This window comes from Caenorhabditis briggsae (genome assembly GCF_000004555.2).
Source record: "Caenorhabditis briggsae complete genome, chrIV, whole genome shotgun sequence".
NCBI lineage: Eukaryota > Metazoa > Nematoda > Chromadorea > Rhabditida > Rhabditidae > Caenorhabditis > Caenorhabditis briggsae.
Genome location: NC_013487.2, coordinates 15,724,458 through 15,749,081, shown reverse-complemented (window position 1 = coordinate 15,749,081; position 24,624 = coordinate 15,724,458). Strand labels below are relative to the sequence as shown.

The 24,624-nt window shown below is 38.3% G+C and overlaps 2 protein-coding genes across 2 annotated transcripts; one reads left to right on the top strand and one right to left on the bottom strand.

Moving 5' to 3' along the window:
- Positions 1-3,862: 3,862 nt before the first annotated feature.
- On the bottom strand, positions 3,863-8,161 carry Cbr-mak-2 (the record flags this gene model as incomplete). The annotated part of the gene is made up of 6 exons (XM_002634813.2): positions 3,863-3,931; positions 4,783-5,069; positions 5,779-5,903; positions 5,952-6,140; positions 6,968-7,347; positions 8,111-8,161. 6 exons carry the CDS (start codon positions 8,159-8,161, stop codon positions 3,863-3,865), a joined length of 1,101 nt encoding a protein of 366 aa, XP_002634859.2.
- Positions 8,162-10,166: 2,005 nt separating this feature from the next.
- Positions 10,167-19,591, top strand: CBG13978 (the record flags this gene model as incomplete). The annotated part of the gene is made up of 10 exons (XM_002634814.1): positions 10,167-10,234; positions 10,284-10,347; positions 11,165-11,492; positions 12,514-12,794; positions 13,855-14,051; positions 14,766-15,021; positions 16,144-16,531; positions 17,352-17,495; positions 18,054-18,265; positions 19,346-19,591. The coding sequence occupies 10 exons, from the start codon at positions 10,167-10,169 to the stop codon at positions 19,589-19,591; spliced, it is 2,184 nt and encodes a 727-aa protein (XP_002634860.1).
- Between the last annotated feature and the right edge of the window lie 5,033 nt (positions 19,592-24,624).

The following is a 24,624-nucleotide window of genomic DNA, read 5'->3' as shown; positions in this document are numbered from 1 at the left end:
GTGACGTAGAACGACAAAAAAAGAGATTTTCAGATTTTTGGAGGAAGATAAAGCTGGGGAAAGAGCAGGGAAGAAGATCTAAAACAAGGATTAGAATGTGTAAAAATCAAAAAAAAAACGTATGGGGAAGTGTAAAAACTAGAAAAAAATTTTCTGAAATTTTTTTCTCAAAAAACTTTCCGTAAACACTCTAAGAGAATCCCACGCGGAACGGCCTAAATATCTCACTTCTTTTAAAAGATATCAAAAAGTTGTCAACTGATAAAATGTTTATCATGATATCAGCCACATTTTATCAGTTGACCACTTTTTGATATCTCTCCCAGAAAATTAGATACATAGGCTCAAATTATACGGTCCGGGTGGTGTTCTATTAGAGTGTTTACGGTTAATTCCATTTTTCTCCTTCAAATCAATGTTCTAGCTAATCTTATACTCAAAAATCGAGTTTCCCGCGGTTTTCTACCCCAGAAAACGCATTTCCGCGCTTTGTCGTAGGATTTGGTGTTTGCACAAATCTCAGCAAAGTTCAAATAAATGAGTTAGAAACGCAGAGAAAGGCGTTCTAGGGCAGAATTTGATGAGGAATTTGAATTTTAAACTTTAAAATTATGAAAGTGAATAGGAAATGTAGTAAAAATGGATTTTGAAAAAAAATTTTTGGCCCAAAAATAGTTGTTGTTGTTGTTAACCCATAATTTTACTTCCTCAGTGTTTTCAAAGAATTTGAAGAGAATCACGTGGGACGGACCTTGTTCTTAAAACTTTCAAGGATGGGGAAAATAACTAATTTTCAAGTTTCTCGGAAAAGAAGAGGCCAAAAGTCAAAAGTCAGAAAAAGGAGAAACTGGAGGATTTGAATTTTTAGATATTTTTTTTTGCAATTTTTCCAAAAATTTTACTTTCAAAAAAGTTTTAAAAAGCATAAAAAAGAGCAGGTGATATTCTGAATCTTCTCATTCATATCATATCTACATCAGAATCGGCCACCACCAAATTGGCAGGTGCAATTTTGCACTTTTTGGGAAAAATTTCCTTTTTTCTTTTTTTTTTTGACTAAAAAAAGATCTCAACTATTTCTAACATCATCACTTTCAAACAAATTGGTGAATCCGGACAGCAGAAAATGTGTTTCTATACTTTTTTAAGAAAACTAACAATGTTGTGATTCAGAACAGTTTTTATACTTCAAAAATATTGATTTCGAAGCGAGTTATACCCATTTTAGTTTGGTGGCCTAGAAACCCAAATTTTGAAAATCTAGGCCATGGTGTGCGCGGCTTCAAAAAGAATGCTATGAGGGTTCTAAATATGTTTTTAGATTTTGAAAAAAAATTGATTTTGAAGCGAGTTTTGCTTTTCTAGGCCACAACACTAAAATGGCCATAACTCGCTTCAAAATCAAGTTTTTTTGAATCTGAAAATTGATTTGGAATTCTCTAAACATCGGTTTTCTAACCATGTACACCATGTCCTAACTTTTCAGAAAGTTGGTTTTCTAGGCCATCAACATTCAAACTATGGTAACTCGTTTCAAAGTTGATATTTTTCGAGTTCAAAGATTGTTTTCAAACGTTTCAAAAAAGAGTTATCGAACAATATCAGTTATGACCTAGTTTTCCCCAATTTCGGAGTTCTAGGTAATTTTGAAGTGGTGGCCTAGAAATCCAAATTTTGGGAATCTAGGTCATGGTGTATATAATTCTAAAGAGCAAAGTTTCGATAGTCTCAAATCAGTTTTTAAATTTAAAAAACATTGATTTTGAAGCGAGTTATGTCTATTTTAGTTTGGTGGCCTAGAAACCCAAAACTAGGTCAATTCTTTTTTTGTAAATTCCTAATTTTTTCCACAAGTTTTGAGCATTTTTCGAGTAAATTACTACTATCTAGTTCACAATTTTCTGTTTTTTCGATTGGTATAAAAATCAAAACTTTAACTTAAAAAGGTGACAGAGTTATGCCTAATTTTTTGCAAATAATTCTGAAAAAATTGAAAAATTGGAAGTTCTTCGAAAATCGGTTTTTTAAAACTCAGTTTTTATAGATTCTCAGACAAATTGTAATATTTTAGTTCAGATTTTTCCGTTCTTTCGATTGATGTTAACATCTCAAAGCTAGCTATAAAACTAGAAAAGTCATAGACAATTTCAGAAAGAGGAAAACATTTGATCTTGAAAAAGTGAGAAGAACGTAAGAAGAGAGAAGAAGAGGTGACATTTCTTTTCTCACAAATATCCTATTTATCCTAAAATAGAGACAGAACAAGAGAGAAATAGAGAAAGAGAGAGAGAGAGAGAGAGAGAGAGAGAGAGAGAGAGAGAGAGAGAGAGAGAAAGAGATAGTATATAGTTGGCTTTTCCTTCTTACTAAACAAAAAGTGTTTTTCTTGTTTTTAGCAGATGGGAAAAGGGGTCAAAAAGTGCGTAGCTCGAAATCACTGGGGACTTATCTGGAGGCATATATTGTGTCCGTGAGCTCTCTCTGCTAGAAGAAAAGAGAGAAAGAGCGGGGGAAAAGGGGGCGGAGCCTGAATGGGGGAGAGGAGAGAGTCAGAGAAAGAGAGAAAGCGAACCACCTGCTCTCTTCACCTTCTGGAGAGCAAAAAAAAAAACGAAAGAGTGATTTATTATGTATTGTGGTTTTTTTTGTCCTGCTTTCTTATGGAGAAAAATTCTGGAAAAAAAGTTTTCACATTTTTTTAAAATATCGATTTTTTGCAAAATTCTGAGAATGTCACTTGTGAAATCAACAATTCTAGCGCAAAATTTTCTGCTCTTTCGATTAATAAAAAAATCAAAATTCTAGCTTAAAAACTAAAAACGATATAATCAATTTACTGATACATTATCAAAAAATATTTTGACTCCAAATTCTTTTTCGAAATTTAAGGGTAAAAATTTGAAAATTCGAAATATCCTAAAATAAAAATGAAAAACCTTTAAAAAAGTAAAAAATTCCATTAAAAAATGTTTTTTTCGAAAATTCTGAAATTTGATATTCTGTTTTTTTTCTTAATGGATTCCCTTCCCCCTTTTTTAGTGTGAAATTCTTTTTTTCTAGAAAAAAACGCATTAACAAAAGAATCAAATAGTTCAAAAATCCAAAAAAAAAAGGTTTTTTGAAGGTGTGAGAATCTGAAAATCTTGGTTTTTCAGAAGTGTTGGAAAAACAAACCCGCCGTCACTTGGTTATTTTACACTCAAATTTAGCAATTTTTGCAGATTTGAATTCAGCTTGTCAAGAGCTTCAAAATGAGCCTAAACACGACTAGGCTCCGCCCACTTTCATTCTTCGGTCGCGTCGCGGTCGTGCGTCGCGTGTCTTGACGAAGTTTCAAAATGGGCGGAGCCTAGTCATGTTTGGGCTCATTTTGAAGCTCGCTGTAAGGGAAACTTATTGAAAATGTTTTTTACTATTCTAATTCAAGCTGAAATCTCATTTTCGCTGAAAAGAAGAAAAAAATTTCAAAAACAAATTTTTTTATCAAACAAACTTATTGCGTCTGTAATTAATCACATGTCGGAAAAAATGAAAAAACAGAGGAATTGAAACAAGTTAGTAAAATAGACAAAAATATGGGGAAAATGGAGCAAAATGGATTTGTGTGAGAAAAAAAAGGAAAATTCTAGAAAAAAAAGTACAGTAATACTCGAAAAATATGGAATATCTTAAAATTTGTGATGTAAAAGATAAAAAAACTACAAAAAAATAACACATTGGACCAGTTGGGGGATAATATCAGAGAATTTTGGAAAAAAAAATTTTTTTGAAAATTTTCAGAAAAATTTTTCCAAAGAAATCACATTTTTGGAGCCTTTGAAAGAAGAAATTATTGATTTATTAGTTTTTTAGATTGTTCCATCTATTCCAACATTTTCTCAACCTCCTCATCCTTCTCTTCCTTGATGTCGTCCATTGCTTCGTCGGCTCTCTGGAAAAATTCCTTCTGTTGATTTTATTGATAAACATGATAAGATATCAGTTGTTTAACATGTTTATCAAACTTGTCTTGTCATGCGCTTCAAAATGAGCCCAAACACGACTAGGCTCCGCCCATATTGAGGGATGTTCCAGAAACTACAGTAATCCTAGGATTAAAACGACCATAACCCGCTTAGTTTGAGAGATAGATCAATAAAAATTACACCAATCGATTTGTCTTAAATAGAGCTTTAAAATGAGCCTAAATTCAATGAATGTTGAAAAATCAAAGTTTTCAAAATTTGGGTCTCGACTAGAAAATAATTTTTTTTTTAGGACAAACTGTCTAAGCGAAATCTCAAAGTGGGCGGAGCCTAGTCGTGTTTGGGCTCATTTTGAAGCACATCACAGGTTAAATCTGATGAAAATAATAAAAATATAATATTTTTAAAATTTCAAGCCAATAATCTCCAGAAACCGCAGAAAATAATTAATGAAAAATCTCAAAATTACCGTACCTCAGTTATTTTTCACTTAAAGTCAAAAATTATTGCAGTTCCGAATTTTTCAGGTTGTTAGCTTCAAAATGAGCTTAAACACGACTAAGCTCGGCACACTTTGAAATTTGACCGCGACACGCGACGCACGACCGCGACGCGCCTGAAAAACCAAAGTGCGCGGAACCTAGTCGTGTTTAGGCTCATTTTGAAGCTGAAAACGAGATAAATTGATTAGTTATAATTTCAAATAGTTTACTTAAAAACAAAGAAAGTTATATGAATTTTAAAGTTTCAAGGATAATCCCAAAATGGGCGGAGCTTCATAACAAAGTTTCTAGCATCACAAATCAAAAATACTCACCGGACTAGCGCCGCCTTTTCGTCGTTTCGCTAGAAGCTTGTTATTCGAATCGCCAAGACTCTTTATCTGAATATTTTCCGGTCCAACTCTCATCGATGCCAACGTGGCTTCCATTTCGTCCTGCATATCAGTCCATTGCTCTTTTTGATCACAAAGGTTGGAAGATGTGAAAAGGGGCGTGTCTGGGACCTTTCTATAGTGAGAAATCCATTTGTGCTCCATGGTTTGCTCAATTGTGATACGTTCCGTTGGTTCGGTGCGAAGCAATTTGCGGATCAAGTCTTTGGCTGAAAAATGGGCAATTTCAGGAAAAAAAAACAATGAATTATTGCAAAAATCAACCAAAACCCCATCAATTTTGGTTGAACACAAGTTTTTTTGAAGAACATTTTTGTCTATAACTCTTCCAGTTCCACAAATTTTAAAATGGGATAATTAGCAACCAATTTCATTTGTCGAGAGCTTCAAAATGAGCCCAAACACGACTAGGCTCCACCCACTTTGGTTTTTCAGCCGCGTCGCGGTCGTGCGTCGCGTGTCTAGGTGAAATTTCATAGTGGTTTCAAGCCTGGTCGTGTTTGCGCTCATTTTGACGCTCTTCGCTTTCTCAATACTGTAATAATAACTTAAATCCGCTTAAATCCGCCTAATTCAAGCCACGCCCATTCCATTTATTTTGGATCATACCATGAAAAAACACAAAATCTACCGTAACCTGTTTAGTTTTGAAGCCAGATCAGTAAAAATGCTTTCAATCAATTTGGCTATTCAAGAGCCTAAAAATGAGCCCCATGTTGCCTAGGCTCCGCCCACTTTGAATTTTCACCCAGACACGCGACGCACGACCGCGACGCGTCTGAAAAATAGAAGTGGACGGAGCCTAGGCGTGTTTGAGCTCATTTTAAAGCTCTCTACAAGCCAAATTCGATGAAAACAATAAAAATCAAGAACTGTCGTTGTGGGACCCAAAAAGATCAGAAATTCAAAGATTTTTACCTGCTTCCGAGACACAATCCCATTCGGGACTCGGAAAAGTGTACTGTCCTGACTTGATTTTTGCTTTCATCCCTGGCGACATTGGTTGTCCGTGCTGAGAGTAGAATGGTGGATAGCCGCAGAGTCTGAAATTATAGAATTCCAGAAAAATGTATTTTTTTTCCAAAACTCACAAAATATACATAATCACTCCGATGGACCATAAATCGCACGATTTGTCGTATTTCTCGGTGCCCAAGACTTCTGGAGCACAGTAGTACGGTGTAAAACATGCGGTCTTTAGCCCTTGCGGCTCTGATTCATCGGTTTTCTTCGCGAAACCAAAATCCGTCAACTTCAAAGCCGCTGTACCGGATGTGGTGCTGAAAATTATGAGATGAAAATTGAAAATTCAAATTCAGGAGGTTTTGAGCTTCAAAATGAGCCCAAACACGACTAGGCTCCGCCCATTTTGAGGAAAGTTCCAGAAACTACAGTAATCCTTGACACCGTAGCTGGCTCAGTTTTTGAGCTAGCTCAATGAGAAATATATTTTTTGTTTTGTTTTGAGAAGAGCTTCAAAATGAGCCTAAACACGATCAAACTTGAAACTTTCGAGTTTTTCGAATTTTTGGGTCTCGCCTGGAAAATGGGAATTATAGGGAAATGGGCGTAACTCGGCCAATATTGATTGGAACTCAAAACTTATTACAGATTTGAATTTGTTATGTCATTAGCTTCAAAATGAGCCCAAACACGACTAGGCTCCGCCTACCTTGATTTTTCAGGTGCGTCGCGGTCGTGCGTCGCGTGTTAGATGATATTTCAAAGTGGGCGGAGCCTAATCGTGTTTAGGCTCATTTTAAAGCTGAGGACACCACAAATTGAATGATAAAACTTTCAACAAGATAATTTGAAAACTAACCAAGTTACGGTAGTTTTTCCTAAAATTCACATTTTCCAGTCGAGACCCTAATTTTGATAAGCTTTAATTTTTCGAACTTTATTGTGTTTAGGCTCATTTTAAAGTTAAAAACGTGATAAATCAAATGGTATTAGTTTCAGTGGACTAGCATCAAAATGAACCAAGTTACGGTGCTTTTTCGCCAGGATTACTGTAGTTCGCGGAACATCCCTCAAAATGGGAGGAAACTAGTCGTGTTTGAGTTCGTTTTGAAGCTCAAAACGTCAAAAAAGCGTCAGTACTTACCAATAAAGCAAATTTTCGGGTTTCAGATCCCGATGAGCAATGCTCATTCGGTGTAAATGAGCCACAGCCGAGCAAATTTCATTGACAATTCCAGCGGCTTCTCTCTCAGTGAACGCCTTCTGTCCTCTTTCTTGGATTCTAGCAAACAGCTCGCCGCCTTTCATGTTCTCCATAACAACCAAAAGACAATCCACTCCATTATAGGAATTCTTATAGACGTCGTGGATGGAGACAATATGGGGATGTCCCGAAGCCATTACATGTAACTCCACCTCTCTTCTTGCTTTCTCAGTGTCTCTTAACACTTTCAAAGCATACTTCTCACTAGTCACACGATTCTCGCATTCCACCACTTTCCCGTTGATTCCAACGCCCAGGACCTGCAAAAAAGGAAATTTTGAAATTTTGAAAGTACCGTAACTTGGTTGGTTTTGGTGCAAACACTTTGAAAAATACACCAATCCATTTTGCTTGCTTTTAGCTTTAAAATGAGCCGAAACACGACTAGGTTCCGCACACTTTGGTTTTTCAAAGCGCGTCGCGGTCGTGCGTCGCGTGCCGATGGGTAATTTCAAAGCGGACTGAGCCTAGTCATTTGGGCTTATTTTGAAGTTGGAGCTCAAGAGCTCAAGACAAATGAAAAACACCAATTAGAATTCTGGGAATTTTTCAAAAAATTTTTGGGATTCGACACGAAAACCGAAAAACTACCGTAACTCGGCTAGTTTGTTAGCTAGGTTGATAAAAATGCTACCAACCCATTTCTTTCGTTTTTGCCTTCAAAATGAGTATAAAAATGACTAGATTTGGTAAAGTCTCATTTTTTGGGTCCCACCACGAAAACAGAGAAAAAACCACCGTCACTTTAGTTTTGATGCTAAATGATACCATTCAATTTGTCTTGTCAAGAGCTTCAAAATGAGCCCAAACACGACTAGGCTCTGCCCATTTTAAAATTTCACCTACACACGTGACGCACGACCGCGACGCGCATGAAAAATCGAAATGGGCGTAGCTTAGTCGAGTTTGAGCTTATTTTGAAGCTCTTGACAAAGCAAATTGATTTGTGTAACTTTTGTCGATTTAGCATCAAAACGAACCAAGTTACGGTACTTTTTGTAGTTTTCGACTTAAAAAACTCACTCTCCGACTGATTCGATAGTCCTGAGTCACCGGATACTCATGGAATGCCATTATCTCGTCGGGCGGTTTTGTTTTCTCGCCCGACTGACTTTTTGCGGAAGACAGACAGCACCCAATTCTGCTGTAAATTTGGGGTTTCTTGGGTTGTGAGCTTCTGGAATTAATGGGTTAACGGACATGTGAGACAGAGGGTTATTTGGGGGGTTTTCGGTGAGTTTTCATGCAATTCCAAGAATAAAAAGCGTTTTTTTATTGATTTTTTGTGATTTTTAGGTATTTTTTCGGTTTTTAGCGGATTTTCATGCACTTTTAAGGATAAAAAGCAGTTTTTAATTTTTTTTTTTTTTTTGAAATTTCTAGCCTATTTTTCGTCATTTTCGCTTTTTCCCTGTATATTCTAGGTTTTCAGTGAATTTTCATGCTTTTTTAGTAGCGAAACGCGTTTTTAATGGATTTTTCATGATTTTTAGCTCATTTTTGCTTTTCCCCGATATTTTTTTTCGTCGAAAACCTCTATTTTCTCGATTTTCCGCTCGAAAATCGATATTTCGGCGGAAAACTGGTGCAAGAATTTATTCTCTACAGTAAGCCTGAGAGTTAAAGGCGCAAGCTTGGAAAATTTCTTGTAAAATGATATAAAATCGTTTTCGGGCGGTTTTTTAGCGTTTTTAGACAACTTTTAGGTTGTTTTTAGCTTGTTTTTGGTTATTTTCAGCCAAAACATGACTATTTTCTATTTTTTCAGCTTCAAAATCATTGAAATTCAGTAAAATTTGCTTTTCTACAGTAACTTTGTAATTAAAAAGCGCATGCTCAAAATAACGTGTTTTTGGGTGATTTTTAGCGTTTTTAGACGATTTTTGGGTGTTTTTTAGCTTGTTCCTCGCGATTTCCAGTCAAAAATTGCACATTCTGGCTTTTTTCCGCTCGAAAATCGATATTTTGGCAAAAAAATAAATTTCTACAGTATCTTTTTCAATTTAAAGGCGCATGCCTCAAAAATTTTAATAAAATAGCTAATTTTGGCGATTTTCAACCGTTTTTTTTTTGGTTTTTTCTTTTCGAATTTTAAGCTTAAAAACAGTAAAATTAGCAAAAAAAGATTCTCAAAATTTTTCCACAAAAAATGCCAAAAATCCACCATTATGAATGCAGAAAAATGGCAAAAAACTACAGTAACCCAAAAACATTGAAATAGATGAAAATGGATGGTTTTCTCGCGATTTTTATAGTTTTTGGTCTGTTTTGATGTAAACAAATTCATAAAAATCCATGAAAAATGATTTTCAAGAATGTTTTTCGATTTTTCCGGATGACTCACTTAGCGTTATATATCGGGGACCCGAATTGCAGTTTAATTGAATTGTAGCCTTGGGACACCAAGTCTTGAGATGAGGAAATCTTTAAAAAGTTAGATTTTCAAAATTAAAATTTTTTGAATTTTAGAAAAATTCAAAAATCTGAAAATTCAAGATTTTTTGTTCCAGAAAAATCCGTTGTCGTCTGCGTTTATATCAAAAATCAATGTTGGCTACACATACGCACACTTACGAAACACAGGGGTAGAGATAATAAGGGGGTGTGCGGTGGGGCGCGTTTGCTCACTTGGCAACGTTGGACGCGTAAACAAGGCCTGGAAGCCTTAAAAAAAGGGTTTTAGTGAAAAAAATGAAAGAAGAACGTTTAGAAAGACAGGGAAAGTTAGACATTCTGGAAAAAAAACCGGAAAAATTCGAGAAAAATTGAATTTTTAGAGAAAAATTCAATTTTTTCCGATTTTTTACAGGTTTCTAAAGATTTTTACCTTAAAATTCAGCTTTAAATTGGAAAATTAGTTTTTCTAGCTTTTTCCCTGTTTTTTACATTAAATTCCGATGTCTTTAGCCCTATTCAACCGCTTTTCCGCGAAAACCCAAATTCAAATTCCCCCGCTTGTTACCCCCTCTGTTCAGTGGAGCGCGCTTGCTTTTTCACTCGGGGAATTGTGCAATATTTCAGCCATTTTCGCTCGTTTCCAGCCGTTTTTTCTGCAATTTTTTGCAATTTTCAGCAAAAAATGACAGCGTTTGAAGAATTTGGAATAATTCCCGAGCTTTCCGAGGCGATTAGCTCGCTGAATTGGACGTAAGACTTGAAAATTTGGAATTTTTTGGAAAAAATGAATTTTTCCCAGATTACCAACTGCCGTGCAGTCTGAAGCGATTCCGGCGATTTTGGGCGGTGCCGATGCGTTGATTGTGAGCGGAAAATTTGAAAAAAATACCGAAAAATGAAGAAATATAACTAAATTTGAAAAAATTCGAATTTTTCGAATTTTTAAGCATTGCTCAGTTTGAAAATACCTTTAAAAATTGATAATAGAGCTCTAAATATCTAAAAATGGCTAATTTTTTTTCGAAAAATTCAAAATTTTCAGTTTTTTCGCTTTAAGACCCAAAATTAGCCAGAATTTCAATTTTCCTTGTTTCTCAACATTTTCAGCTCATTTTTAGCTTTAAAATGAGCCCCATATCGACTAGGCTCCGCCCACTTTTGAGATTTCCCGGGCGCACGCGACGCACGACCGCGACGCGTCCGAAATTTCAAAGTGTGCGGAGCCTAGGCAATATGGAGCTCATTTTAAAGCTAAAAATGAGCTTAGAACTATGCTGGCAGTAAAAAGTGCAAAAATCTCGAAAAATTTGCGTCTTGAAGCGAAAAAGTGATTTTCACCCAATTTTTTCGGTTTTCAGATCATTTTTGCTGAAATTTTTGACGTTTTGTTGTTTTCATTGTCTTGAGCTTATTAAGAGCTTCAAAATGAGCCCAAACTCGACTAGGCTCCACCCACTTTGAGATTTCCCGGGCGCACGCGACGCACCACCGCGACGCCCCTGAAAAATCAAAGTGGGCGGAGCCTAGTCGAGTTTAGGCTTATTTTGAAGCTAAAAATAAGCTGGAAACGATGGAAAATACAGTAATCCGAAATTCTGAGCAATTTTGGAATTTTTAGGTTTTGCAAAATTTTCAAAAGTTGAAAAAAAATGTTTTCAAAAAGTTTCAAATTTCCTCCAGGCCGCCGAAACAGGATCCGGTAAAACTGGCGCCTTCTGTCTCCCTATCGCCCAAATCGTGTGGGAACGTCGTCGTGGCACTTCAGAAGCCCCGCCCACTAAACCTGTGCAATCTACAGTAATCCAACTGAACTCGGAGGATCGAGATCGATCCCTCCAAATCGATAAGACCGGATTGAATTGTGAATGTCGTTTGGGCAAGGAATGGCACGGGGCGAGGGCGAATGTGGGGTTATACGGAGGTGGAAAGTACTATTATGAGGTTACGATCACCCGGGATGGTCTGTGTCGAATTGGATGGGCAACGCTGGCTGGAAGTTTGAAAATTGGTGAGAAATAAGCTGCAAATACGCTGAAAATGCTGAAAAATGAGCTATAAACCGAAAAAATTGACCAAAAATGAGCCAAAAACGATTTTTGGAAAATTCAATATTTTGAATTTCCGCCCAAAACCTCTTCAAACTTGAAATTCCGGATTTCTAGCTAGTTTTTTCTTGCTCAGCTCGTGGAGAGCTTCAAAATGAGCCCAATCTCGACTAGGCTCCGCTCACTTTGATCTTTCGGAAGCGTCGCGGTCGTGCGTCGCGTGTCACAATGCAATTTCAAAGTGGGCGGAGCCTAGACAATATGGGGCTCATTTTAAAGCTAAAAATGAGCTGAGGACAATGGTGAATGCTAAAAATCGAATTTCCAGCGAATTTTGAAAATTTCGGATCTTGAAAAAATTGAAAATTGAAATATTTTTCGAAAAATGCGTTTTTAAAGTTTTTTCTCGAGATTTTAGATTTTTGTGTTTTTTATCGTTTTCAGCGTATCATTGGCTTTGAAATAAGCATAAACTCGACTAGGCTCCGCCCATTTCTAAGCCACGCCCACTTTGGTATCCGCAAAAGTGGGCGGAGCCTCTTGAAAAGTTGAAAAACGACATTTTTAGGCATTTTAACTACAAACTTCGAATTTCCCGCCTATTTTTACCCCTAGAAACACGATTTTCAAGCGTTTTGTGTATTTTGTCGTAAGGTTCGGTGTTTCGGTGCGGTGTTTGCACACAACCGGCGCTACAGTAACCCGAAAACCCGAAATTGCGAGTTAGAAACGTAGAAAAGTGGGCTTGAGGGTAGTTTCTGATCGGAAGTTTAAATTTGATGATTAAAACTAGGCTCCGCCCACTTTGAGATAGAAATGATGATTTTCGAGCGATTTTCTTTCATTTTGGGACCCCTAAAAGTGGGCGGAGCCGAATTTTTTTTGAATTTTAGCGATTTTAGTGTGATTTTAGATCGATTTTTAACCTTTTAAAGCCGTTTTAAGCGATTTTAAGCGGTTTTCAGCCAATTTCCTCATTTCCAGGAACCGATTTTGAGAGTTTCGGGTACGGTGGAACGGGCAAAAAGTCTTTCGGCAAGAAGTTCGACGACTACGGTACCTCATTCACCACCAACGACGTGCTGGGATGCTTTCTGGATTTGGATAATCTGAAAATTTGGTGGTCCAAGAATGGTCAACACTTCCCGACGGCTTATCACATTGATAAGAAATTCCAATCACCCGCCACGTGTCTTTTTCCGGCGGTCCTTTGTCAAAATTCGGGACTGGCGGTGAACTTTGGAGGAGGCTCCGCCCCTTTTCAGGTAAAAATTTTATAGGAAATTGCAGAAAATTCCAGAAAAATCCGGGAAAAATGGGGAAATGAGTCAATATGGGCCGAAAGAGAGGTTTTTCAAACTTTTGGGCATCAATTCAGAGATATTGCTTAATTTTAAGCACACCATCTTCCGCAGCTCATTTCCAGCTATAAAATGAGCCCCATATTGCCTAGGCTCCGTCCATTTTGGGATTTCCATGTGACACGCGACGCACGACCGCGACGCACCGTGTAAAAATGAAAATGAGCAGAGCCTAGGCAATATGGGGCTCATTTTGAAGCTGCCACTAAGCTGAAAACGATAGAAATCACTAGAAATCGAAATTCTGACAAATTTTGGGTCTTGTAGCGAAAAAGTTCTGAAATCAGCGATTTTCAGCCAATTTTTTTTTCATTGAAATGTTGCAATTTTCATAAATTTAATCTTTTTCAGCTTATTGCCATCTTCAACATGAGCCTCATATTGCTTGGGCTCCGCCCATTTTCACTTTTCCGGCGCGACGCGGTCATGCGTCGCGTGTCTTGGGGAAATTTCAAAATGGGCGGAGCCTAGGAAATACGGGGCTCATTTTGAAGCTGAGAAGGCGCTGAAAACGATGGAAAATGCTAGAAATCGATATTCTGACAAATTTTAGAAATTTTGGGACTTGAAAATTTTCAAAAAAATGAAAATTTGAATTTTTGCAACTTTCCTTTTAATTTGCAGAAATTTTTTATTTTTAAGCTCACCATCTATTTTAGCTCATTCTCAGCTTTAAAATGAGCCCCATTTTGCCTAGGCTCCGCCCATTTTGAAGTTTCCCGGGCGCACGCGACGCACGACCGCGACGCGTCCGAAAAACCGAAGTGGCCGAAGCCTAGGCAATATGGGGCTCATTTTGAAATTGAAATTGAGCTGAAAACGACGGAAGACACTAAAAATCGGAATTCTGACAAAGTTTTGGGCATTTTGGGTCTCGGAGAGAAAATCGAAAATTCGAATTTTTCGAAAAAAAATTTTTTTTTCAAATTTCGCCTTTTTTCCCCTGAAATTCGATTATTTACAGTACCCACCTGGCCCTGATACTGTAGGTGTCGCCGCCGCACCCGTCGGGAATTTGAAGTTCTGGAGTCGAGAAGAGAAGCAATCAGTGGACTCCACGACGCCGCTATGTGTAATTCTGGAGCCGACGAGAGAGCTCGTTCAGCAGACGTTTCAGAATATTCAAACGTTCGCCTCGGTGCTCCAGGAGCCTAAAATTCGGTAAACTTTTGTAAAAATTTGTGGAAAATTGGCTGAAAATCGGCTGAAAATAAGCAATTTTTAGATGTTTCTCGGATTTTTTCGACTTTCTAATTGTTCTCATTGTTCTCGGCTCATTGAGAGCTTCCAAATGAGCCCAATATTGCCTAGGCTCCGCCCACTTTGAAATTTCGCCTAGACACGCGGCGCACGACCGCGACGCGTCTGAAAACTCAAAGTGGGCGGAGCCTAGGCGTGTTTGAGCTCATTTCAAAGCTCCTACTCAGCTAGAAACGATGCTGACAATGAAAAAAGGGAAAATTCTAGTCATTTCCAGAAAAATGGGCTGAAAATCAGCCAAAAAAGAGCAATTTCAGGTTTTTTTCTAAAATTTGGACTTTTTCGCCTCATTTTTGGTTTTCTACGCAATTTTACAGTTTTCGGCTCACCAAGAGCTTCAAAATAAGCCCAATATTGCCTAGGCTCCGCCCATTTTGATTTTTCCCTTCGGCACGCGACGCACGACCGCGACGCGCCTGAAAACTCAAAGTGGGCGGAGCCTGGGCAATAGAGGGCTCATTTCAAAGCGCTAAGTGAGCTGAAAACGATGCTAGCCGGCAAAAATTGAAATTTTCAGAAAAATCTGGGTCTTGAAGCGAAAATAGTGAATTTCAGCCGATTTTTAGCTCATTTTGACTGTGAATTTCCAGCAAAATCTCATAAAATCGATTTCAGATGCGTCACGCTAGCCGCCGGTGAAAATATGAATCAAATTTTGCGAATTCTGGAGTCTGGATGTGATATCATCGTCGGGACCCCCTCACGAATCGTAGATCTGATTCAGACGGGAAAGCTGGCTACAGTATCTCTGCAATTTGTGGTAATCGATGAAATTGATCAGTTTTTGGCCGATAAGAATGGAGCGGCTCGTCAAATTGATACCATATTCCGGGCATTGCCTTTGGTGACACGGGATGGGACCAGAAGACAGGTACTTAGAGGGTTTAGGGGGCTGAAAATGCTGGAAAACCGCTGAAAATGGTTTAAAATTCAAGAAAAACAAGAAAAATTGACCTAAAAATCATGAAAATCCTCGAAAAATGAGCTATTTTGAGCCATTTTAGGCCATTTTACCCCGAAATTCGAGTTTTCGCGTCGAGACCCAAAAATTCCGCATTTTTCAAATTTTTCCGAATTTTCAACATTACCACCGTATTTGTCATGTTCTGCGCTTCAAAATGAGCCCCATATCGACTAGGCTCCGCCCATTTTAGGCCACGCCCACTTTGATATCCCCAAAAGTGGGCGGAGCTTCTTGAAAAGCTGAAAAACGACATTTTTAGACATTTTTACTACAGAATTCGAATTTCCCGCCCATTTTTACCCCTAGAAACACGATTTTCAAGCGATTTATGCACTTTGTCGTAAGGTTCGGTGTTTCGGTTCGGTGTTTGCACAGAATCGGCACTACAGTAACCCGAAAACGCGAAATTGCGAGTTAGAAACGTAGAAAAGTGGGCTTGAGGGTAGTTTTTGATGGAAAATTCGAGTTCGATACTTGAAATCAGACTCCGCCCACTAGAACTTAGGCTCCGCCCACTTTTAGTGAGAAATAGTCGATTTTGGATGATTTGAGCTGATTTTTAAGCGATTTTCAAATCAAAAATTGTCGATTAGGACCCCTGAAAGTGGGCAAAGCCTTATTATTGCCTGATTTTTTGCCATTTTGAGACCCCTAAAAGTGGGCGGAGTCTCATTTTTTTTTTGGGATTTCAGCGATTTTTGGGTGATTTTTAAGCGATTTTCAGGTCAAAAATCTTCGATTGGGACCCCTAAAAGCGGGCGGAGCCTGTTTTTTTTTGGGATTTCAGCGATTTTTGGGCGATTTAAGCTGATTTATGGGATATTTTAGCGATTTTCGGACCCCTAAAAGTGGGCGGAGTCTATTTTTCTCTCGATTTTAGTGATTTTTAGGCTATTTTGGCTGATTTTTAAGCGATTTCAGCAAATTTTCAATCGATTTCAGCGATTTTCGGACCCCTAAAAGTGGGCGGAGCCTAAATTTTACCTATAATTATCGATTTCTGTGCCATTTTTTATTGATTTTTTGCAGGTGATCGCTTGCTCAGCCACCCTCCACAACTTCGAGGTGTCCCGTTTCGCCGATCGTCACATGTCCTTTCCCCAATGGATCGATTTAAAGGGACAGGACTGTGTGTCGGCCGATGTGCACCATGTCGTGTGCCACGTGGATTCCATCGAGGACAAACAATGGATCCGCGAGAAATATCAATCGATAGGACTCGAGGATGATCATGTCCATGATCAGGATCAGATTAGGCCAGGAACCACTGATAAGGATACGGTATCACTGGGCACGAAGGTCCTCAAGGGAATCTATGTGATCAAAGCGATCAGGGCGCTGAATATGGACAAAGCGATCATCTTTTGTCGTACCAAACAGCAGTGTGACCAGATGGAACACTATTTGAGAAGGAATAGTGAGTTTTTATCGAAAAAATCGAGAAAAATCGGCTGAAAATGAGCGTATTTAAGCTATGTTAACCTAGGCTCCGCCCACTTTGATCCGGGGAGTGGAATAGGGCTCTGGAGCTGTGGTTTTCGAGATTTTGAGTTCGTTCTCAGCACAACAAACTTTGAAATGAAAAATGCTTCGAAATGAGCCCAAGCTTGGCTGAGCTCCGCCCATTTTTAGGAAGCCACGCCCACTTTTTTGGATCCTAGAGGATTCATCTTTAAATGGGCGGAGCCTAGGCGAGTTTAGGCTTGTTTTTTAGCATTTTCGATGGCACAGATGAATTTAACATGAAGAATGCTTCAAAACGAGCCAAAACTCGACTAGTAGGCTCCGCCCACTCTTAGGCCACGCCCACTTTTTTTGAATCCTAGAGGATTCCCCTTTAAATGGGCGAAGCCTAGTCGATTTTAGGTCCGTTTTTTGGCATTTGGCAGAATCGAATTCGCCAGGGAAAATGCTTCAAAATGAGCTCAAACTTAGGCTCCGCCCACTTTAGGGAAAGTGGGCGGAGCCTAAATTGAGATTGCTGAAAATCATTGTTTTCAAGCGGTTTTTCCGGGAATTTTTTGCGATTTTTCATCTCCTAACTACAGTAATCCACGGAACAAATTTTTATTTTAAAACATTTCAAGCTCCGCCCACTTTTCGGAAGGGGGCGGAGCCTAATCCAAAATCGGCTAAAATCACCATTTTTAGCCAGATTTTTTTCGTTTTTGGTCGTTTTAGGCTGAAAATATCGATTTCCAGCATATTTTACACCCAAAATAGCCCTAAAATTCCAGATTTCACCGCGGCCTGCCTTCACGGTGATCGCTCAGCTGAGGAGCGACAAAATTCGCTCGATGGCTTCAAAAATGGACAAATGAGATTCCTGGTTTGTACTGATGTGGTGGCACGTGGTCTGGATGTTCAAGGTGTTCCATTTGGTATGTTTTCGCTGAAAATTTCAAGAAAATCGGCTGAAAATTATCGATTTTTAGGGTTTTTCGGTTTTTCGGAATCTTTAAATCGCCCAAAACTTTTTTAACCTACAAAAATTTCAATTTCTAAGGGATCTCAATGAAATCAGCGTGTCGAGAGCTTCAAAATGAGTCCCATATCGACTAGGCTCCGCCCACTTTGAAATTTGAAATTCAAAATGGGCGGAGCCTAGTCGAGTTTGGGCTCATTTTGAAGCTCATGATTTAACAAGACCTTTGAAAGCGCTTAAAAATATCACATTTTAAGCTCCGCCCACTTTTAGGGAAAGTGGGCGGAGCCTAATCTCACTATCGCTAAAAATAGCGCTTTTTAGCGGATTTTTTGTGACTTTTTTCATGTTTCTTATCTACAGTAACCAATATAACAATTTAGGCAAAAAATTATAGCTGGCCCCGCCCACAATCTGAAGCTCCGCCCACTTTTTTTAACTAACTAAAAATTAATCAATTTCAACCGATTTTTCTCGGAATTTAAAAATTTTCCGCTCAAATTGCTCATTACAGTAATCAACGTAACACTACCGGATGACAAGACACAGTACGTGCACCGTATCGGACGTGTCGGACGTGCCGAACGCATGGGACTTTCGATTAGTCTAGTCTCGGCCCACGAGGAGAAGATATGGTTCCATAAGTGTCGATCCAGAGGTGTCGGATGCACCAATGCAAAGGATATCTCAAACGGAGGATGCACAATTTGGTTCGATGAGAAAAAAGTGCGGAAAAATTGGGTTAAAAATGAGAAATTTTGGAAATTTGAGAAAATTCTGAAATCTTGCTGAAAATCCCGTTTTTTTGCTGAAAATTTTCGAATTTTTGCATTTTTGATAACGCCAATGGATTCAGCTCGAAAAATGCTTTAAAATGAGCCCAAACTCGACTAGGCTCCGCGCACTTTGAGTTTTCAGGCGCGTCGCGGTCGTGCGTCGCGTGCGCCTTGGAAATTTTCAAGTGGGCGGAGCCTGAGCAATATAGGGCTCATTTTGAATCTTGGAACGTGAAAAAATCAAATTCAGCGCGAAAAATGAGTTTAAAGAAGCCCAAAATCGATTAGGCCCCGCCCACTTTGGAGGAGGCTCCGCCCCTTTTTTTGAGTTCTCTCTTAAACTTGGTGGGCGCGGCCTCAAAATGGGCAGAGCCTAGTCGTGTTTGGGCTCATTTCAAACCGTTTTTGATAACAAATTCGAAATTAGCTGCGGGAAATTCGGCTAGGCTCCGCCCATTTTGAAGCTCCGCCCATTTTTGAGAATTCTGTATAAAATGGGCGGAGCCTAGCTATGTTTAGGCTCATTTTAAAGCATATTTGACAGCAGAACCGAATTTGGCTCTGCAAATACTTAAAAATGGACCTAATATCGGTTAAGCTCCGCCCCTTTTTGGAATCCCTCAAAATGGGCGGAGCCTAGTCATGTTTGGGTTCGTTTTGAAGCTTAATACGTGATGAAATTAAATACAGCGCAGGAAATGCTATAAAATGAACCTCAAATCAATTAGGCTCCGCCCACTTTGAAGCTCCGCCCATTTTTGAGAATTCCGTATGAAATGGGCGGAGCCTAGTCGAGTTTGGGCTCATTTTGAAGCATTTTTCAAAGGCAAAGGTGATAGTGAGGGTTAGAACTGATAATTTTGAAAATTTGAAGGGTTTTTTGGGTCTGGAAGCGACAAATTTTGAAAATTATAGTTTTTTGGCTGAAAGTCGGTCATTTTTGCTCGATTTTTGATTTTGAAAATGTAATTTTAGACATAAAATTGCTCATTTTTAATTAAAAAATTTAATTTTTTTTCCTAATTTCCAGATGCTCGGCGAGATCGAAGAGCACCTCGGAGCCACAATCTCCACCGTCGACAGTGATTTCTCGGTGCCAATCGATGAGTTCGACGGGAAAGTGATTTACGGAGAGAAGAGGTCCGGTGGAGCGAACTTTGCCACCCATGTGCTCTCGTTGGCTACGTCGGCAGCTCAATTGGCAGATTTGGAGACGAGAATGCAATTGGAGTACTTGAAAAATAATCAACATATTTTTGCGGTTCCTGCTTTGTAGATTATTAATACTTTTTGTATATTTTTAGGCGTTTTTGGGCTTAAAATGAGCTGAAAATCTGGAAAAATGGGCGAAAATGAGCCTAGAAAATTGTTTAGCACTATTTTGAGCATTTTGGACCCTTTTCAGACCCATTTTCAGCCCGAAAATCACCTTTTTTTTGTAATTTGGAGTTCCGGTCCCAATTTTTTTTATATTTTAAATTCATTTCTTACGGTTTTTTTTTACTATATTTGTTCTGAAAATCGCTTAAAAATAGGCTCCGCCCACTTTTAGGGGTCTCAAAATACAGAAAATCGTCATCGAGTTTTGATCAGAAATTGCCCAAAAATCGCGAAAATCCACAAAAAAAAATAGGCTCCGCCCACTTTTTGGGGTCTGATTTAACGATTTTTGATTTGAAAATCGCTCAAAAAATGACTGGAATCGTCTAAAATCAACCATTTCTCACTGAAAGTGGGTGGAGCCTAAATTTGAAGTATCGAATTCGAAATTCCCATCATAAACGACTGTCTCGATTTTGGGGTTTTCGGGTTACTGTAGTGGACAAATACAGTGATTAGTAAACATGCCAAGTAAAGATCTTGTTTCAGGATACAAATTACAAAAAAACACAAGAAAAAAAAAATAGAAAAAAGGGTATTTCAAACTTCCGAACAACTGATAATGGGTAGCTGATAACAAGGCGTTAAATGAAGATACCGTAAAACCTGTAATAGAAGTGCCCCCTGACTTTCAACTTTGAGCCCATTTATCTCGGTTCCTGATAAAGATGTAAAAAATTTGTCAACTGATAAATTGTTGCTGCTATCATGATAAACAACTTATCAGTTGACACATTTTTGATATCTTTATCAGGAACCGAGATAATTGAGCTCAAAGTTGAAAGTCAGGGGGGGCACTTCTATTACAGGTTTTACGGTATTCGGTTAGGTGTGATTACCAAAATTTTTGGTCTGCTTGATAAATGTGATTTCATAGCAACTATTACTGCGATGAATCGATTGCTCTCTAATGCCAAACAGCCATTACGAATCGTCCGGGACCACAGTGAATCATTGCCTTCACACCGTCGGATACTGTAGCCTCCATGAAATACCCTTTTCCATCCATCACTGAAAAAATCGCACTAGAAATACAGTAGCCTATGAAAACAATACACATACTACTAACTGCGGCGATACACTCTCTCTCTCTTCGTCGGTGTGCACAACTTCCAAATCTTCATCAAACCTTTCTCGAAATGTATGTTTCTCGAAGTTCAAGTCTAACGACTCCAAATGAGCTCATCCACCGGCACGCCATTGTCTCAAGAATGAATTCAAATCGGAGACGGAGAGTCTGGGGATCCGTTAATGCGAATAAAGAGACAATCGATATCAATTAAATTGTTGAGAGTGAGCCAGTGTCCGTTTGAACCAATGAACAACTGTCGTCTCATTGGACCCAGTTTTCCATCGAACTTGAAATCGCCGGAGACATTGCCATCGATATTTTAACAAAGTGTGAAGAAACACGTGCGTTTCTGTAAACACTATTAACATTTAAGAGGAACTCCTGCTAACTATTACCTGAGCACATAATCTAACGTGATTTGATTGTCCGAAAAAATTTGAAAAAATAGTTGAAAAAATCCAAAATGTTTTTTTTTCTGAATTCACAAAATTTCGGGAAATCCATCTGAATTTCAATTTCTAGTTCTCTTCATTGTTTTGAGCGCATCATGAGCTTCAAAACGAGCTCAAACACGACTAGTCTCCGCCCATTTTGAAAAGTTCTGTTAGACACGCGACGCACGACCGCGACGCGTCTGAAAAATTAAAGTGGACGGAGCCTAGTCGTGTTTGGGATATTACAAAAGTGTGAAACACGTGCGTTTCTGTAAACACTATTAACATTTAAGAGGAACTCCTGCTAAATATTACCTGAGCACATAATCTAACGTTTCATCAGCATTCGAACTATACTTGGGGGGTTCTTACGCAATTCGAAACGCTCTAGCAGCATCTTCTCCTGTCGATTATTGATCCAATCGATTGCCTAAATTCCCTTTCGATCAGCTAGTAAACCGTAGATATCTAGGCCAAACAGACCAGTGACATAATCCACAATTCTCTTTTTATTCTCAATACTAGATCATTGAAATGAAGAAGTGGATGTTTCGAGGAGGCAAACGCTCTTATGTGTCCATTTGTATGTTTCAATTTGTGTTCTTTGAGCGCTGATATGACAGTTATCTGCTCGCCGCCTTTAGATGTCACAATGTCGACTAGTCTCCGAGAGTCATAATCTAGCAGGATTAGTCTCCAATGGTTTCCTTTGTTCATAATGACCTTTTAGAAGAAAGTCTCACTTTTTTGGAGCAGCAGGAGACAGTCACTCTGAAAACGTGTCCTATCAAATCAAATCAAATAAAATTATAATTACTAGTAGTAATTATAATACTTGCCACCGGGCCCTGCCATACTAAATTGAATAACTCAACGAGTGCTACAAAATGATACTACTTGGAAAAACTGTATAAAACAAAGTTAAATGTCATAAAGTGGCTTTCATTTTTTTTTTCGTCTTTAACTTTGTTCAAAGACAGTATACAGTAACCCAAATAGTATCATTTCATAGTACTCGTCGAGTTCTATCATATCTGATATAGTTGGTTAGAAAATATTGATTCTGAAAAAAAATATGGTAGGGCCCGCGAAGGCCCGGATAAAAAAAAATATATATAAAACTTACATTTGATTAGGTTCCAAGAAACTGATGATTTCTGATAGCACGACAAATGGAGTACGTAGTATTGGAAAAGGCATTCGAACGGGGGGAAATGCCTTGAATTGGGAAATGGGACACAGATAGAATGACGATGGTTCGTAAGGGAGAAAATGGGTGAGACTGTCTTCGTGCTCCCAGGAATCAGAACCGAATCTGGTGGCGTCTAGACCAAGGTAGATGGAGGTGATGTCCTTCCCATGAGTCATTGTACGGCATCTACAATAATCGATTGAAAACGTAAATTATGAACACTGAAAATGAACGTTTGGATTTTTAAATTCATACAGTAACCCAGCAACTTATGAATATATATATATATATATATATATATATATATATATATCTTTGAAGTCTTCTACCGGGCGTTAGAAACTCTATATTTTTAGGGTTAAGACTTGTCCCAATGTAATCAACTGCGATAAATCAAATGAAATCATCAGTTTTTCAATAATTTCATTATTTCGATTCGAAAACTTCGAAAAATAGGAGTCGGACTGACAAATTGGACTAAAAGTGTTAGATGGAAGGGGGATGCCACCCGATATTTCGATGGATTCTGATAGATCATGATTCAATTTTGTAGAATACACAAGTTTTCGTTGCCTCCGGCCGAATCTGCCCATCCAACACTTCAACTTTGAGCCCATATATGTCAGTTCTTGTGAAAGATACCTGAGAATTGCAAACTGATAAAATGTTTATCATAATATTAGCAACATTTTACTAGTTTACCACTTTTTGATATCTTTCACAGAAAATGAGACACATTGGCTCGAAGTTGACAGTGTGTTTGCTGTTCTAATATCTCTGAAGCCCAACATATAGTTTAACTTTGAGCCCCCTATATCTCGGTTCCTGTAAAATTTTTTACTATGAAATTTCTATTTTTCGGTTATTTTCGGGATAAAATCTTACAACTTCGATTTTCAGGAATACTGTAGTTTTTCATTCTTCCTAAATTGTGTAAAACTCAAAATTCCTTAATCTCAAAATCCCAAAAAAACCAGGTCACTGTAAAAAGTTGGAAACTCAACTACTACATGCAATATGTCAAAATCTGACCAACCTAAAAAAAGTCCGTAAAATCCAAATCCCTCCAAAAAAAAGTGACACTTTTATCACCATTTTTTCGCTCCTAACACCCTCCACAGATCACCCACTCTCTCCATTGTCTAGTGTTCCGAATTGTTTGCTTTTCTTCTCAGTATCCCCTCCCATACCCATCGGATACTATTTGATCACGTAATCGAGATCCAATCTCAATTGAAATCGAAATCGACCGAGAGAAATAGTGTGGGATAGAGAGTCTAGAGAACGGCTCTCTTTTTCACGCGGACAATAATATCGTGTATTTCAGAAGTGGGTGGGGGGAAGGGGGGGGGGGGGAGAAAGAGAGCCGAAATGGGGATATATCGAAGGACACACACTAGGTGTCTTTGCACCTTTTGAGCTTCTTCTTCACAATTGATTACTTGATAATTCCCTTATCTCTTCCTTTAGTACATACCGTTTACACTCTAAAAGAATGCATTCCTAACCGTCCACTTTGAGCTCATATATTTCATTTCCTGTGGAAGATATCAAAAAGTGGTCAACTGATAAAATGTTGCTGATATCATGATAAACATTTTATCAGGTGACCACTTTTTGATACCTCTTACAGTAACCGAGATAAACTGGCTCAAAGTTGAAAGTTAATTGTGTTCACGATTAAGTCCGAAACATAACCGTTTTCCAATGGGTTTTGCTTGGGAATCAAGACATTTAAAGTGCACATATTTATATTATTTAGAAGGACAAAAAGAGTACTGTATTCATCAGCTTAGATCGTTTTGAAATTTTGATTTTGAAGGGAGTTACAAGTCCAAACTTGATGAGCATATCGTCGACTTTTGGAATGCATTCCTAACCGTCAACTTTGAGCCCGTATATCTCATTTCCTGTAAAAGATATCAAAAATGGTCAACTGATAAAATGTAGCTGATATTATGCTAAACCCTTTATCAGTTGACTACTTTTTGATATCTCTCACAGTGACCCAGATAATTGAGTTCGGGTGTCATTGTTGATGGTACTTAGGGCTCACAACTTCCCCGAATTTTCATAAGAAATTAATTGAAGTTTATATTATTTTTAAAAACTGGAAAAGTTCTATAATTATCAATTTAAATCAATCAAAAATATTATTTTTGAACGGAGTTATGAGCTAAAATGTAAAGGGATTACATACCGTATACCGCCCAGCCCATCCGTTAACTTTG